The sequence below is a fragment of the Strongylocentrotus purpuratus genome, unplaced genomic scaffold, assembly GCF_000002235.5.
Source record: "Strongylocentrotus purpuratus isolate Spur 01 unplaced genomic scaffold, Spur_5.0 spur5_scaffold_9, whole genome shotgun sequence".
Classification (NCBI taxonomy): domain Eukaryota; kingdom Metazoa; phylum Echinodermata; class Echinoidea; order Camarodonta; family Strongylocentrotidae; genus Strongylocentrotus; species Strongylocentrotus purpuratus.
In genome coordinates this window covers 2,783,718-2,798,782 of record NW_022145615.1, presented here as the reverse complement: position 1 = coordinate 2,798,782, position 15,065 = coordinate 2,783,718, and the positions used below count along the sequence as shown (strand labels likewise).

The 15,065-nt window shown below is 40.6% G+C and overlaps 1 protein-coding gene across 2 annotated transcripts in view; it reads left to right on the top strand.

The window, feature by feature from the left end:
* Positions 1-8,875: 8,875 nt before the first annotated feature.
* The window catches only part of LOC576066 (dual specificity mitogen-activated protein kinase kinase 1), a 36,468-nt gene continuing 30,278 nt past the window's right edge, over positions 8,876-15,065 (top strand). The window contains exons 1-3 of one of the 2 annotated variants that reach the window (XM_011679148.2): positions 8,876-9,395; positions 11,282-11,516; positions 12,347-12,493. In XM_011679148.2, coding sequence (XP_011677450.1) covers positions 9,283-9,395; positions 11,282-11,516; positions 12,347-12,493 — 495 coding nt within the window. In that variant the 5' untranslated portion in view covers positions 8,876-9,282. The remainder of the gene's footprint in view (positions 9,396-11,281; positions 11,517-12,346; positions 12,494-15,065) is intronic. The other variant, XM_776412.5, reaches the window with a different exon arrangement.

The following is a 15,065-nucleotide window of genomic DNA, read 5'->3' as shown; positions in this document are numbered from 1 at the left end:
CGTCCACGAGCCGCGTAGCGGCGAGACGATTTTTGTGGTTGTTGCTATTTTGAACCCCCGTCAGTGGCGGATCCAGGGGGGGGCCGAAACGGCCGCGGCCCCCCCTATTGGCGGCGCAAAAAAAAAGAAAAAAAAAAGAAAGGAGAAGAGAAGAAAAAAGGAGAAGAGAAAAGAAAGGAGAAGAGAAAAGAAAGAAGAGAGAGAGAAAAAAAAAAGGAGAAAAGAAAAAGAAGATAACCCCCCCCCCCCCCCCCCCCCCCCCCCCCCCCCACCTCACTCCCACTCCGGGGTCGGAGGGATCGAATTTGTGTTCCCAAATTCTCCGATAAAGGGTTACTTTTCACGCAGCAAAGTCCGGCCCGTAATACACAAAAATCCGGCCCGCACTGACTTTACACACCGAAGATAAAGGGGTGCTTTCAAAGAGAGGGAACATACATGTACATGCGCGTACCCTAAACAACACTGAGTGGGTAGGGGGGGGAGAGAAAAGTCGGGTGAGAAAGGGGGAAAGACAAGGAAAGGGCGCTAAGTGACAGTAACGACGAATAAGGGAAAAACTGTAATCGGAAGATTTAGGGTCATTCCAGAAGGCTTGGGAAACGTTATTGAATAGAGGGGGCCGGGCCGGCCGCATAAAATTTCGAGCCACGGATTCAAAGTAAAACGTTAAAAACAGCCCCTGCTTTTGAAAAAAAATTGAAAAGGGCACAATATTTTGGATGTCTTTCAAATAGAAGCTATATACTCAACAGTCAAATGTTAAATTAAAGGTAGGGCCGCTTCACAACTCTTATGTTGCTCTTCAATTGGATTCAGCTCATACCAACTCGCTTGCGCTTATTTTGAACTCATGGTGGTAGCAGTCATGGACAGAGGCGGCGATCCTGGGCCCGATAGAGGGACACGTCCCCCTGGAAATTTAGATATATAGCTAGAAAGAAATGAAAGAACATACATATTGGGCTGAGGGATTTTCTAGAATGCATAATTTCAGCATTCTACATTGCAAAATCACGCTTGGTCGCTACACCCCGGCCCTCGCCCGATAACACAAAAATATGATATGACGCTCCCGGTCGGGATTATTCCATGGTTGGTGTAATAACTTTTTTTCCCCTTTCATTTCTACTGACCTAATTGTGTGCTATCACAATCATAATTGTTTCATTTTCCCTTTAAAGCATGCGTAGCTAGGGGCGGTAGGGGCATTAAAAGGACATAGGACGGAAAAGGAGCAGACAAAGAAACAATTTTGAAAATTCTGACAAGTCGAGAACGGTACAACAAATCGTTTTCTTTCTCTAATAATTTAATGAAACGTTATAAGCTTCTGCGCTTTTCGCTAGAGGGGGGAACTGAATTCAGAGAAGGATTAAGAGTCGAGAATGAAACAATGAATTATCTTCTTTCTCTAATAATTTTATTACACTATGAAAGGTCAAAGCTTCCGCGCCTCGGGCGGAAGGGGGAAAATGAATTCAAACAAGGATTAAGAATCGAGAATGGAACAACGAATCATCTTCTTTCTCTAATAATTCAATGAAACGTCAAAGCTTCTGCGCGGGGGGAAGAAACTCAATTCAGACAAGGATTAAGAGTCGAGAATGGTACAAAGAATCGCCTTCTTTCTCTAATAATTTAATGAAACGTCAAAGCTTCTGCGCGGGGGGAAGAAACTCAATTCAGACAAGGATTAAGAGTCGAGAATGGTACAAAGAATCGTCTTCTTTCTCTAATAATTTAATGAAACGTCAAAGCTTCCGTGCTTCGCGCGGAGGGGGGAGGGGGAACTCAATTCAGACAAGTATTTAAGAGTCGAGAACAGTACAACGAATCGTCGTCTTTCTCTAATGATTTAATGAAACGTCACAGCTTCCGCGCTTCGCGCGGGAGGGGGTGGGGAAACTGTATTCAGACAATGATTAAGAATCGAGAACGGTACAACGAATTGCTTCTTTCTCTAATGATTGAATGAAACGTCAAAGCTTCCGCGGGAGGGGGAGGGGATCTAATTCAGACAAGGATTAAGAGTCGAGAACGGTACAACGAATCGTCTTCTTTCTCTAATAATTCAATGAAACGTCAAAGCTTCTGCGCGGGGGGAAGAAACTCAATTCAGACAAGGATTAAGAGTCGAGAATGATACAAAGAATCGCCTTCTTTCTCTAATAATTTAATGAAACGTCAAAGCTTCTGCGCGGGGGGAAGAAACTCAATTCAGAGAAGGATTAAGAGTCGAGAATGGTACAAAGAATCGTCTTCTTTCTCTAATAATTTAATGAAACGTCAAAGCTTCCGTGCTTCGCGCGGAGGGGGGGGGAAACTGAATTCAGACAATGATCAAGTATCGAGAACGGTACAAAGAATCGTCTTCTTTCTCTAATAATTTAATGAAACGTCAAAGCTTCCGCGCTTCGCGCGGAGGGGGGGGGGGGAACTGAATTCAGACAATGATTAAGTATCGAGAACGGTACAACGCATCGTCTTCTTTCTCTAATAATTTAATGAAACGTCAAAGCTTCCGCGCTTCGCGTGGAGGGGGGAACTGAATTCAGACAATAATTAAGTATCGCGAACGGTACAACGCATCGTCTTCTTTCTCTAATAATTTAATGAATCGTCAAAGCTTCCGCGCTTCGCGTGAAGGGGGGAGGGGAACTGAATTCAGACAATAATTAAGTATCGCTAACGGTACAACGAATCGTCTTCTTTCTCTGATGATTTAATGAAACGTCACAGCTTCTAAGCTTCGCGCGGGAGGGGGTAGGGAAACTGAATTTAGACAATGATTAAAAATCGAGAACGGTACAACGAATCGTCTTCTTACTCTAATAATTTAATGAAACGTCAATCTTCGCGCGGGAGGGGGGGGGGGACTCAATTCAGACAATGATTAAGAATCGAGAACGGAACAACGAATCTTCTTCTTTCTCTAATAATTTAATGAAACGTCAAAGCTCCTGTGAGGGGAGAGGAAATTCAATTCAGCCAAGGATTAAGAGTCGAGAATGGAACAAAGAATTGTCTTCTTTCTCTAATAATTTAATGAAACGTCAAAGCTTCCGCGCTTGCGCGGGAGGGGAGGGGGAACTCAATTCAGACAAGTATTTAAGAGTCGAGAACAGTACAACGAATCGTCGTCTTTCTCTAATGATTTAATGAAACGTCACAGCTTCCGCGCTTCGCGCGGGAGGGGGTGGGGAAACTGTATTCAGACAATGATTAAGAATCGAGAACGGTACAACGAATTGCTTCTTTCTCTAATGATTGAATGAAACGTCAAAGCTTCCGCGGGAGGGGGAGGGGATCTAATTCAGACAAGGATTAAGAGTCGAGAACGGTACAACGAATCGTCTTCTTTCTCTAATAATTTAATGAAACGTCAAAGCTTCTAAGCTTCGCGCGGGAGGGGGTAGGGAAACTGAATTTAGACAATGATTAAAAATCGAGAACGGTACAACGAATCGTCTTCTTACTCTAATAATTTAATGAAACGTCAATCTTCGCGCGGGAGGGGGGGGGGGGGACTCAATTCAGACAATGATTAAGAATCGAGAACGGAACAACGAATCTTCTTCTTTCTCTAATAATTTAATGAAACGTCAAAGCTCCTGTGAGGGGAGAGGAAATTCAATTCAGCCAAGGATTAAGAGTCGAGAATGGAACAAAGAATTGTCTTCTTTCTCTAATAATTTAATGAAATGTCAAAGCTTCCGCGCTTGCGCGGGAGGGGAGGGGGAACTCAATTCAGACAAGTATTTAAGAGTCGAGAACAGTACAACGAATCGTCGTCTTTCTCTAATGATTTAATGAAACGTCACAGCTTCCGCGCTTCGCGCGGGAGGGGGTGGGGAAACTGTATTCAGACAATGATTAAGAATCGAGAACGGTACAACGAATTGCTTCTTTCTCTAATGATTGAATGAAACGTCAAAGCTTCCGCGGGAGGGGGAGGGGGTCTAATTCAGACAAGGATTAAGAGTTGAGAACGGTACAACGTATTGTCTTCCTTCTCTAATAATTTAATGAAACGTCAAAGCTTCCGCGCTTCGCGCGGAGGGGGCAAACTTAATTCAGACAATGATTAAGAATCGAGAACGGTACAACGCATCGTCTTCTTTCTCTAATGATTTAATGAAATGTCACAGCTTCCGCGCTTCGCGCGAGAGGGGGTGGGGAAACTGAATTCAGACAATGATTAAGAATCGAGAACGGTACAACGAATCGTCTTCTTTCTCTAATAATTTATGAAACATCAAAGCTTCTGCGCTTCGCGCGTAAAGGGGGGGGGGGGGACAGCGACCTGCCCGAATATGAATTTTTTTATATCTTTTCTCGTATATTTTGGAGAGAAATAACACTTTCACAAAATACATATTATCCTCAAATTTGTGCTCGCTCGCTTCGCTCATCACTAGCCGAATTGTGAAACCAGAAAATTACTTTTTCGGGAAAGAGGCTCCAGCCCCCCCCCCCCCGATGAAAATGTAAAAAATTGTACCGGTATGGTGCTTCTAATATGACCTTGTCAGTATTGGTATGTTGAGTTGAAAAACGGTCTGCGCAATTTTTCAAATCTTCGGCCCCCCCTATTGGAAAATCCTGGATCCGCGCCTGCCCGTAAATGATGTTTTCCTGGCATCTACTGACACAATGGAGACCATAAAAAGCAGTGCATGATAATTACGTCTTTTTAAATCAAGTAACAGTTTAAGGGGGGTTCGACCCATGACGATGCGGAGCATCGTCCACGAGCCGCGAAGTCTGAGGCGATTTTTTTTTTTTTTTTTTTTTTGGGGGGGGGGGGGGCTATTTTGAACCCCCGTAAGTGATATTTTTCTGGCATCTACTAACACAATGGAGACCATAAACAGCAGTTCATGTTTTTAAATCAAGTAACAGTTTGAGTTCGACCCAATTTTTTTTTTTTTTTTTGGGGGGGGGGGGTTGAACCCCCGTAAGTGATGTTTTCCTGGCATCTACTAACACAATGGAGAACATAAACAGCATTTCATGATAACGTCTTTTGAAATCAAGTAACAGTTTGAGGGAGGTTCGACCCCATCCCCCACAGATCCGCCCCTGGGGTCTTTTGCAAATTGGAAGCAATAAGCATTACATGTAGGCGATGGAAAAAAGTGCTTGCGAAACGGATAGAAACTTCGCGGCCACAGGGATGACAGAAAATAATATGGCAACTAAACCAGCAACTGTGGCAGGATTAATGGCGGGGACAATCTGCATGCTGAAAGAGCACTTAGAATAGGTATAACGGAAAATTAATTCAAGACTAAGTTATAAGTTATAAAGGAGAAAAAATATTTGGTATTAGTCATGTTCGAATTAAAATTGCATGCCCCCCCCCCCGCCCCTTACCCAGTAAAAAAAAAACACCTTCTTTGTTTGTTATATATTTGTAAAAATGCAAAAGAAAAAGAAAATCAAACAGAAATAAATAAATCAAATAAATCAAATAAATCAAATAATATCATCCCCCTTTCTTTCTTTTCCCTTCTCATTATTCTCCTTTTCCCCCTTTTCTCTCCTCCGTCTTTCCGCCTTTCTTCTTCTTCCGCCTTTTCTCTCCTCTCTCTTTCCCTTTCCCCTCCTTTTTTCTCCTCTCCCCTTTTCTTTCCTCCCTCTTTTCTTCTTCTTTCTCCGTCTTCCCTTTTTTTCTTTTTCCTCTCCTTTTTCTTTCCCCCTCCTTTTTCTCCTTTTCTTTTTTTTTTGGCCGGGGGGGGGGGGGGCACGTGCCCCCTGTGTCCCCCTGGATCCGCCATTGTTTTTGTTAGGACTCGACTGTATATTAATCTTTTGATATACTAGTTCATGTATTATGTAAAGGCATTGTTTATGTACGTGACGTCATAAAGCAACGTCACAAAAGGCCGCGCCGTCGCTATGCCCACCGAAGCTACTGTGACGTCACAATGCATGTAAAACAATGGCTGTTTCGGCGCGCATAACTTTCAACCAATCAGTGATCGGGAATAACCCGACCTCCTTCTTTTTATCCCAGGCGCAAGGCTGCATGAACTGGCCCTAATACTGGGTCGGTCGGTCGGTCAGTCCGAAATCTTCTCTCTTTTTTCCCCCCTCTTTAGGCTGATATTTCTCAGTTTTAAAATAAAAAATAAATAAACGGTAAAAAATTAAAATTAAAATACCAACCATAGATTTCAAAATTTTTGGGTCGGTCGCAAAGGGCAATACAACTTTATGTTATATGCCTAATTGCGAGTGTGAATACGGCCCCCTCTTATCCCCCACCCCATCCACCGATAATTGTTCTATACGGACAAGATTATTTACATTCTATCAGGGTACTACGATAATCAAATAATATTTTTACTACATGCATAATACATATCAGGATTTGTCTGCTTTGCCCATTGCTCACTCGCAAACTTTAAGTCAATCGGAAGTTCTCAGAGTTACAATTTTCCTCCTATTTTTTAATAGGTTACTAAATATATTTTCTGCCTTTTTAAATCATTGCAAATATGGTTTACTCGGGGGGGGGGGGGGGGGAGGTACATGGATTCTTCCCACCCAGCCCTGCAACTTAATCAGCACAACCGAGTTGTTTTTGTGAGAAATTGTATGTTTGCTTCCGTGTTTGTTTGTTTTGTTTGTTATGGAGGGAATTTTCGGACCCCCCCCCCCCCCCCCCCCCCCCCCCAACAAGAAAAAAACTTACCGGAGAATCCAAGGCTCGCTACATATTCAACATAAAGCGACCATATTAGGCTCTCTCTCTCTCTCTCTCTCTCTCTCTCTCTCTCTCTCTCCCTTTCTTCCTTCTCCCTCCTTTGCCCGTTCTCCCTCATATTACTATCGTCGAAATGTTTTTTTTACCATTTATGTATTGTCCTGATTTATTTTCTTCCTCCGCTTTCGAATGAAGAAACTCAGAACTCCATAAGCATCTTGGTTAATATTTAGTAATTGCCCTCTACGGTGAATACGACGTCAAGCACAAGCGCAGTCGTTTCTGTAGGACAGAGGATACATGATTTTTGTTCTCTCCTTCTTTCTTTTTTTTTTTTTTTTTTTTTTTTGGTGGGGGGGGGGGTTGCTGCTCCCTGCCTCTTATATCTAATGATCATATCCACCCCTCCGCCTGTATTTTGTTTACATCCCCCCAACGACACTTAGTTGTTGAAAATTAAATAATACGACATCACTAAAATTTCAGAGACATGAAGTATATTGAAACGAATTTATTTTGTGAAATGTCTTAGGATCGAGCATATAGTGATAGGCCTACGTGTAATATGTTTACAATGATGGAGTAGAGGTGGGGGCTGGGGCAGAGGCGCCGGAGCGACTACCAAAGTGAGGGGCACCAACAAAAAAGGGCACTTTCTGGAAGAAAAAAAAGGGCACCTTCAAAGGGAAATCTCAAAGCGAACTTTTTAGACATTGGTATTATACCCCTATATTGTGATACATTATCAGGGATGATTTCAATATTTTTTTCTCTTTATATATCATATTGCATAACATCATACTTTGTAGTTGGATGTGATGGTCTGAAAATTCATTTGTTAAGATATGTGAGGTCCCACGGTGCGAAAATTACTTCTTATAGAGAGGGGAAATCCAATCATGATGGTGTTCTCATAACAGGCATTGTCATAACGGAAGACTAGCTGAAAAGACCTTTGATAAGTTACATAATTACAACATCTATAACTACGAGCGAGCGTAGCGAGCGAGCTTTGGAGGGAATTGCTCTTATAGTCGCTTGAAATTAGGGGCACGTTTAATGATGAGAGGAAAAGGGGACACTTATCGAAAGGGTTAAAACACTTATTAGAAAAGAGAAGTAGCACGTGTCAAAGTACAAAGGCTAATTATCAGAGGTGAAAATGGGGAACTTCTTACAACTAAAAAAAGAGGCATTCACCAGGGATGATTTTCAAACTCTCATTTTAAGTGGCGCAACCATGAACTCATATTTATTGAAACGCAGAATCATCGGTGAAATGAATAGGCCCTACTTATTTACAAGCGCGATCTATTTTTCTTGGCAAGTTGAGCTGAAATCACAGAAATATAAAGTTTGTAGGAGAAGGTTTGAACGCTCTAGGATACACGCGATGAGATTTGTGAATGTTCTATCGAAAGTTTTCATCACGCGGCAAAGAAATTGAAAAGCTGAATGGGTAATTATGTCATACTCATAATGATGAAGTATCGGACAATTTTCCTTTCGTATTGGCGCCTACATAACACATTTAATAGCTTAATTACTATGATCACGTTTGTAACTTCGTTAAATATCTCTCTCTCTCTCTCTCTCTCTCTCTCTTTCTCATTTTCTTAAAAACCTATGACAGCATGTGATCCCTAGATATAGCCCCCCCCCCTTCCACACCCAGAGGAGCAATACAAGGGGTAAGTGCATATTGAGGAGGGGCTGAAAATTTATGATAACTGTCGTCCTATTTGCAATTGTGTGAAGGGTGGGGGACATCTCCCACACCATGCAGTGCTGTTGAAATATCTTTTAATTTTGGTGAAAGATATTTATGAAAAGTCGATATGGCTTAGTTGATGAAGGTCTTTTTAATCACCGGGGAGTTTCATGTTCTGAAATTTATCACTGACTCGCTCTTCCAAACCTTTCAGAATGGTGATAGTCTCAACGTTTTTGTGGATAGTTACGTTGTATTCTTTTATGAATATTATGCATGTTTATTGATTCTAATGGGACGTAGAAAAATAAAAGACATTTAGAAAATGCACGAATCCAATGCCACTATCATGAACCGAAAGGGTGCTTAATTGAACTGAGCATGCGCATTTGAATGCACTGGAGCATTATGGGATAAATAATGAAAGCTCCCTATGAGAGCTTCCTGCGCATAGAGTTCAATCGAACGCGCACGGGCGACTATCATCGGGTTGCGGATGGATAAGCACAGGCGACGAACCTCGCACCAGAGATCAAGATCGAAACCTGCCGTAGGAGCCCAACACTTTTACAGCACCAGTTCGGTCTGTTCATTCTACACGAACTTCTATTGTAGATTTGGTACTGTCACTATTATATAGAAGATCGAGTGAAAAAGAGATACCCGTATCACCAAGCTAAAGTTTAGCTAAGCTTACTAACAATCCAACTATCTTCTCTGACGGAGCTCTGTGTTTTCAGTCACACAGAGCAGCCATTTTTTGCTAGAAAGGCGAATTCTGCTACGTTTCAGCCGACAGCGAGTGACATAGTTTCTGTGCCCAGTTGAAGCCGGAAGGCAATAACAAACTTACAAAATGTCGAAGACGCCCGGAAAGAACAAAAATTTATTGAACTTGACAATAATGCCAATACAATCGGAATCAAATGGCGGAGGACAGAAAGCACAATCTGCAACTACAGCGACAGAGTAAGCAAAATATGTTTTTTTCACGATTTATAATCAACAATAACAAAGACTAAAAGACTGAAGTTGTGAATAATAAAATAACAATAAAAAGAAGGAGCTGGAGGGAGAGAGTGAGAAGTGTGATGATCATAGTGAATGAGAGAGTAGAGTAGACTTCATATCTGAATTCTAACTTTTGTTGATTGTATATGTAGTCCTAAGAGAACGACTTTATCTACATAATGTAACTTAATAATAGGCTTTTGTATTGCGCTCTTTATGAGGCGCACAAGAAAATATAGATTATAGGGTCTAGATAAGAAACGTGAAAACTGAGAAATATAAATACGAGTCTGAATATACTGTGCTGTATTCTTGTGTCAAGCATTACTAAGAAAAGATGTGTGGGATTTGTGTACATTGGGAAAGGGCAAATTGTGAGAGATGGCGTATAACACAATTGTTAATTCTATATTGATTTTTAAAGTTGCTCATGGGTGGGTATATAGAGGGCAGCACACGGACGTACATGTACGCACAGGAGCGTAATACCAGTTGGTTCGGTGTTATGTAGTGATCACCAAGTTGCCTACTTCGCGAACGACTACATACCCATGCACGCATGAACATCTTTATCTTAAAGCTCTTGAATATTTCCTTTTGTTTGCAAACTTAAAGTTGCTGATTTATCAATGTTGATGACTGAATTTTTTTGTGTACATTGGAAAAGTGTTAACTTGAATTAAAGTTGAAAATTTTACGTGCAGGCCCAGACTCTATTATATGAGCATTGGTTGTGCTTCAGCACCAACGAGTCGGGTCAGGCTGGTACATGTAACAATCAATGTACATGTATCTCTTGGCTACCGCTATATGTTCACATACAGTGAACTATTCCCGCTTTGACATACCGGTAGCTTAACATTATCAATATGAGTCTACTCAGTTGTCTGGTTTTATATTCAGTATTGAATTGTAATTTGATTCATTTCTTTTCTTTGAATCTACCTGTTAACAAGTACTTGTAAAGTAAACAAGTGAGTTCCTTCACTCCAAACATTTTAAATGCTGGACAAGGAAACTTGTGAAGAAGTACATGTAGGGGCTGAGCTCATATTCCTCCCCAAATAAAAAGAGGCCCAGTAAAAAAACGTTTGCTAGTGCTGTATTAATGTAATGCATAAAATCACACAGAGTGACAGAACCAATAAGCCCTGTTAAGTGTGGATTCAGAAAAGCCTATACAAATGAGCATACCTGATCCAATCCAACATTCCATAAACATGTAGGTATAATCATAATTATTGATAACAATTTTATGTTTTGCATAGAGCTGGCCTCTGCAAAGAGTGAACAGTAATATACCTTATTAAGTGAATTATAATGTCCCGTCTGGCACACGCTTCGCTAATCAATATGAATCAGGAAATATGCTCTCCATGTGACTTGTGATCAGGTGCTGTTAGCTCAGAATGAGACAGACTGAGAACCACAATCATATCCTTGATTGCAACGACTTTTTCCAAACAAGAAGTGATCAGCATGTGTAATGAATGACTTGACAGTTATCTTTTTATAATAATAATAATAATAGTAATGATACAAAATATGTATATAGCGCTTGTGACATAAAAGTTTCAAAGCGCTGTACACAAATCAAGATTACTTCAAGAAAATCAATATTACTATTAAATGGAATTGACATTACTTAAATTACCAAGAAGATCAAACATTACTGACATTACTAAAGAAAATATCATGTTAATTCCTTAGAAAGTTAACACCCTTATATCAATAATAGCAACAATTTAAAAAGACATAATGTAAAAATAGAATTTTTGACACGATGTTGTTCTTTTTCTTTCCATTGATGCTGCCCCCCTCCCCTCCTCTTTTACACTGACCAGGAAAAGCACCTCTGGAATTAAAGTGGATGCACTGACAAAGAAACTGGACAATCTAGATCTTGATGAACCCCAAAGGAAACGTCTTGAAGAATTTATGGTGGACAAGAGGAAGATCATGGAAATTGGAGAATTCTGCAATGATGACTTTGAAGTGCTTAAGGAATTAGGAGCAGGGAATGGAGGCGTGGTCACTAAAGTGAAACATAAGATGAGCGGTATGGTTATGGCAAGAAAGGTAAGCATATATGCTCAAATGATATAGAGTCGTTTGGCAAGATGCCCCTAGATTTTGGAAGAGAACTTGTGGCAGAACACTGGGGCCCAAAAGCCCCCTCTGGCTCAAATCACTTCTATTTCCTTTCTCCATGATTCTAATTCCCCCCCCCCCAAGATTTTGAAAGGGATTGGCTCTGAAAGCCCCCCTCCCCCCCCCCCCCTCATATGCCTTTATTATCTCCACCTCAAGATTCAGCTCTCCTTTATTTAGTTCTGAAATACATACAGTAAGGCAACTCTTGTGAGTGCACCCCCCCCCCCCTTTCAAAATTATCATGATTCACATGACTGGCTGTTTAGCTTCTCTATCAGAAGTACCCTTAGCCATTGATTAGCCATCTGATCCAAAGGTCCTCCCTATTTCTTTTGAGAGAAAAAATTCCTGGATACAATTTCTTTCCTACATACATGTACTCGTAGGTTGATTTCAAGTACGGTAGTTTAAGTTCATCTATACATGTATATGTATCATGGTCGACGAGACGTGACCATCCTTAAAGGGAGATGGGTGCTTGTATTCTTTACTACCCCCCCCCCCCACCCCCCCCCCCCATATGTATGCATGGTCTAAAAACAGCAGTGTACAATGTAGGTCGAGTGCCCTTTTTCGCTAAATGCGTTTTCACATTTCATCGCCAGAAATTATCTTTAATATAAGATGCATAATACCGTGTATATTCCAAAAGAAGCATGGTTGTAGTTTCTTGCCTATATATGCCATTTGTTCGTTTATTAGAATTTGTCACAATTCAGAGAACTAATGCTGATATTTCAACCATGTATCCACAGCTCATTAAACTTGAAATCAAACCAGCCATCAGAAATCAGATCATCCGAGAACTGAAAGTGCTTCATGAGTGCAATTCACCATACATCGTGGGTTTCTTTGGAGCGTATTACAGCGATGGAGAGATTTGTATCTGCATGGAAAACATGGTAAGAAGACTTTCTACTTCATGCATCTTATTTCCTTGTACCGATGATATTGTAGCATTGTAAAAAATAAATAAATAAACAAGTTTAATAAATAAACATTTTTGGGTGCTACATGTACATGTGCTTTTCAAGAATGCTTGCATGAAAATAACACTCTTTAATTTGTTTTGCATTGAACTCTATGCAAATTTTTTTGGGGCTTTTTTATGTATTTTGGGGGCTCTTTTGGGCATTTCGGGGGCTAATTCGCACCGAGCCCCCGTGTATTTTTTCCCCTGAACCCCTTCTGTGTTTAATACCACATTCGTGAGCATTTGTCAAGAATTAACATTCAGGAGTGTATGTACATGTAATCGACTTCAAGTGTTTGTGTCATAATCTGAGAATAATCCAGCTTCCATAGGAATGAACTGAGCTGTAAAGGTATCTAAACATATTGTTTGGGTGGAATTTGCTACCCTTAGCACAGAATGGATGAACTTAAAAGCCCCACTGCACTACTTATACACTCACACTGTAGCTACTTGCGCCCTCTATATTGCAAACAATGCCTAATCGGTGACCAATGGTCCCCCTTGATCCTCTTTTTCTTACATGTACATGTATGTTAATTGAGAGCTGATTCGATGAGATAACCACATGTCAGTAACCTTGCAGGTGGTCTAATCCCTCCTGTAAACTAGTACAGATGGGCTTTAAACCCTACACCCATTTCCACTACTGGATAAGCAGAGCTTGTAAACATTGGTGCTTGCTTGCTTGCCATCGAAATATTCATGTCTTGGGGGAGCTAGAGTAGGACAAACATGCGACCCGTGGCCGCTCCTTGAACAGAGGTGAAGCGAGGAGAGCACATTGGCAAAGACCTGAATAATTCACTGGTGTTTTGAGAGTGAGCATTTCGAATGCTAAAACCAGTGGAATTAAAGCTCATCTGTACCTAGTGTTCAGGAGGGTTAGACCACCCTGCAAGGTCACTGGACAGGTGGTTATCTCATCAAATCAGCTCTCAATTAACATAAGAAAAAGAGGATCATGGGGGACAAATGGTTTCCGATCAGGCATTGTTTGTTATATAGAGGGCGCAAGTAAGCTATAAGTAGTGCAGTGGGGCTTTAAAAAAATGTATCCAAAGGTTTTTTGTTTTTTTAATTCTGTTTTTGCATCAACTTCTGATGAAACTCAGGAATGTGATATAAACCCAGAGGTTTTTGCGTGCAGTGTAAATACGTTATACACTCTCCTTCAGAAAAAAAAGAAGTTAATGAATTCCAAATGAAATAATTTAACTGTGCATGAACTCAAGATGTGATACTGATAGACATCATGAGTACATGATAAAACAAAACTAATTTTGTCATTAGTTGAATAAAAGATACATGGCCAGTAGTCAATTTGCTTTACATACGTGTACATACCTGCACTATTCATTACTACGTCTACCGGTACAATTCCCTTGAATTGTTCAATTAATGAAAATTGATATATTGTCCGAAATAATCTTATAGTATACATGTAAATCAACATTGCTAAAATATCTCACTCGACCCAGGTGAGATAAATGGGTACCTGGCAAGATCAATTAGTTCCTTGAAATGCTAGAGTGCTGTAATGGCAGCTAGGCTAAAGCCAGGGTAATAATTAGTGTGCATCGGAATAGAATTTCTAGATAGACGGTGCTATAGAAATGCCTATTATTATTATTACATTATTGGTAGGCTTGGGCGGTTCCCTTGTTGATGAGAACCGACTCCGGTTCCCACTCTCGGCCTCGGTTCCAAGTGGAATCGACTCCCGCTGGCTGCCATATACAGTACATGTAATTGAAGCCACAATGCTGTAAAGGCCACACACACACACACACCAGGGAGGTGTTTACACACTGTATGTTATGTACTGTGCATATCGGCTCCACTCAGCAGTGGCACCGATAGCAACAGATGATTTTCTGAGATATTTTTTTGGAAAACTTTACTTTTAAAAATGAGTATCAAAAGTATGAATGTATGTGTGACTTGTGTGTGTAAATTGATGTTTTGTTTATATCTGTTTCGTCTCATGATATCTCTACAATTACATGCAAACAATATATATAGAAGATCAAAGTGCAGACCTTCATAAACAGTTATGAAATGATTTATTTTACTACTTTCGATCAAATCGAGAAAAAAACATGACCACTGCTAATAAAGTAATTAATTATTTAATAGCTCATGGCAACTTGGCAACAATGTAAATAAACAAAAACATGTTAGGTCTAATTTAAATTCTAAACTTCAACATAGAATGATGGAATAATCAACTCGTACTTACACTGCTCAAATGTAAGAAATGCAGAACAATTATTTCCAATATTACGGTAAACAATCCATTATGTAAAACTAAAGATTCTGATTCCCTGCCTAAAATAAATGGAATGTATCCGAAACATGCCTGGTCCGCTGGCTCTCCTCCCAGGGACCAACCTTTATCTGAGAGCTAAGTGTAAATAACTCATGCTCGCATGGCCTCCCGCCCGCCCAATGCCACCCAAAAACTTTAATGACCCCAGCCCTAGCTCGTGGCACTCCAT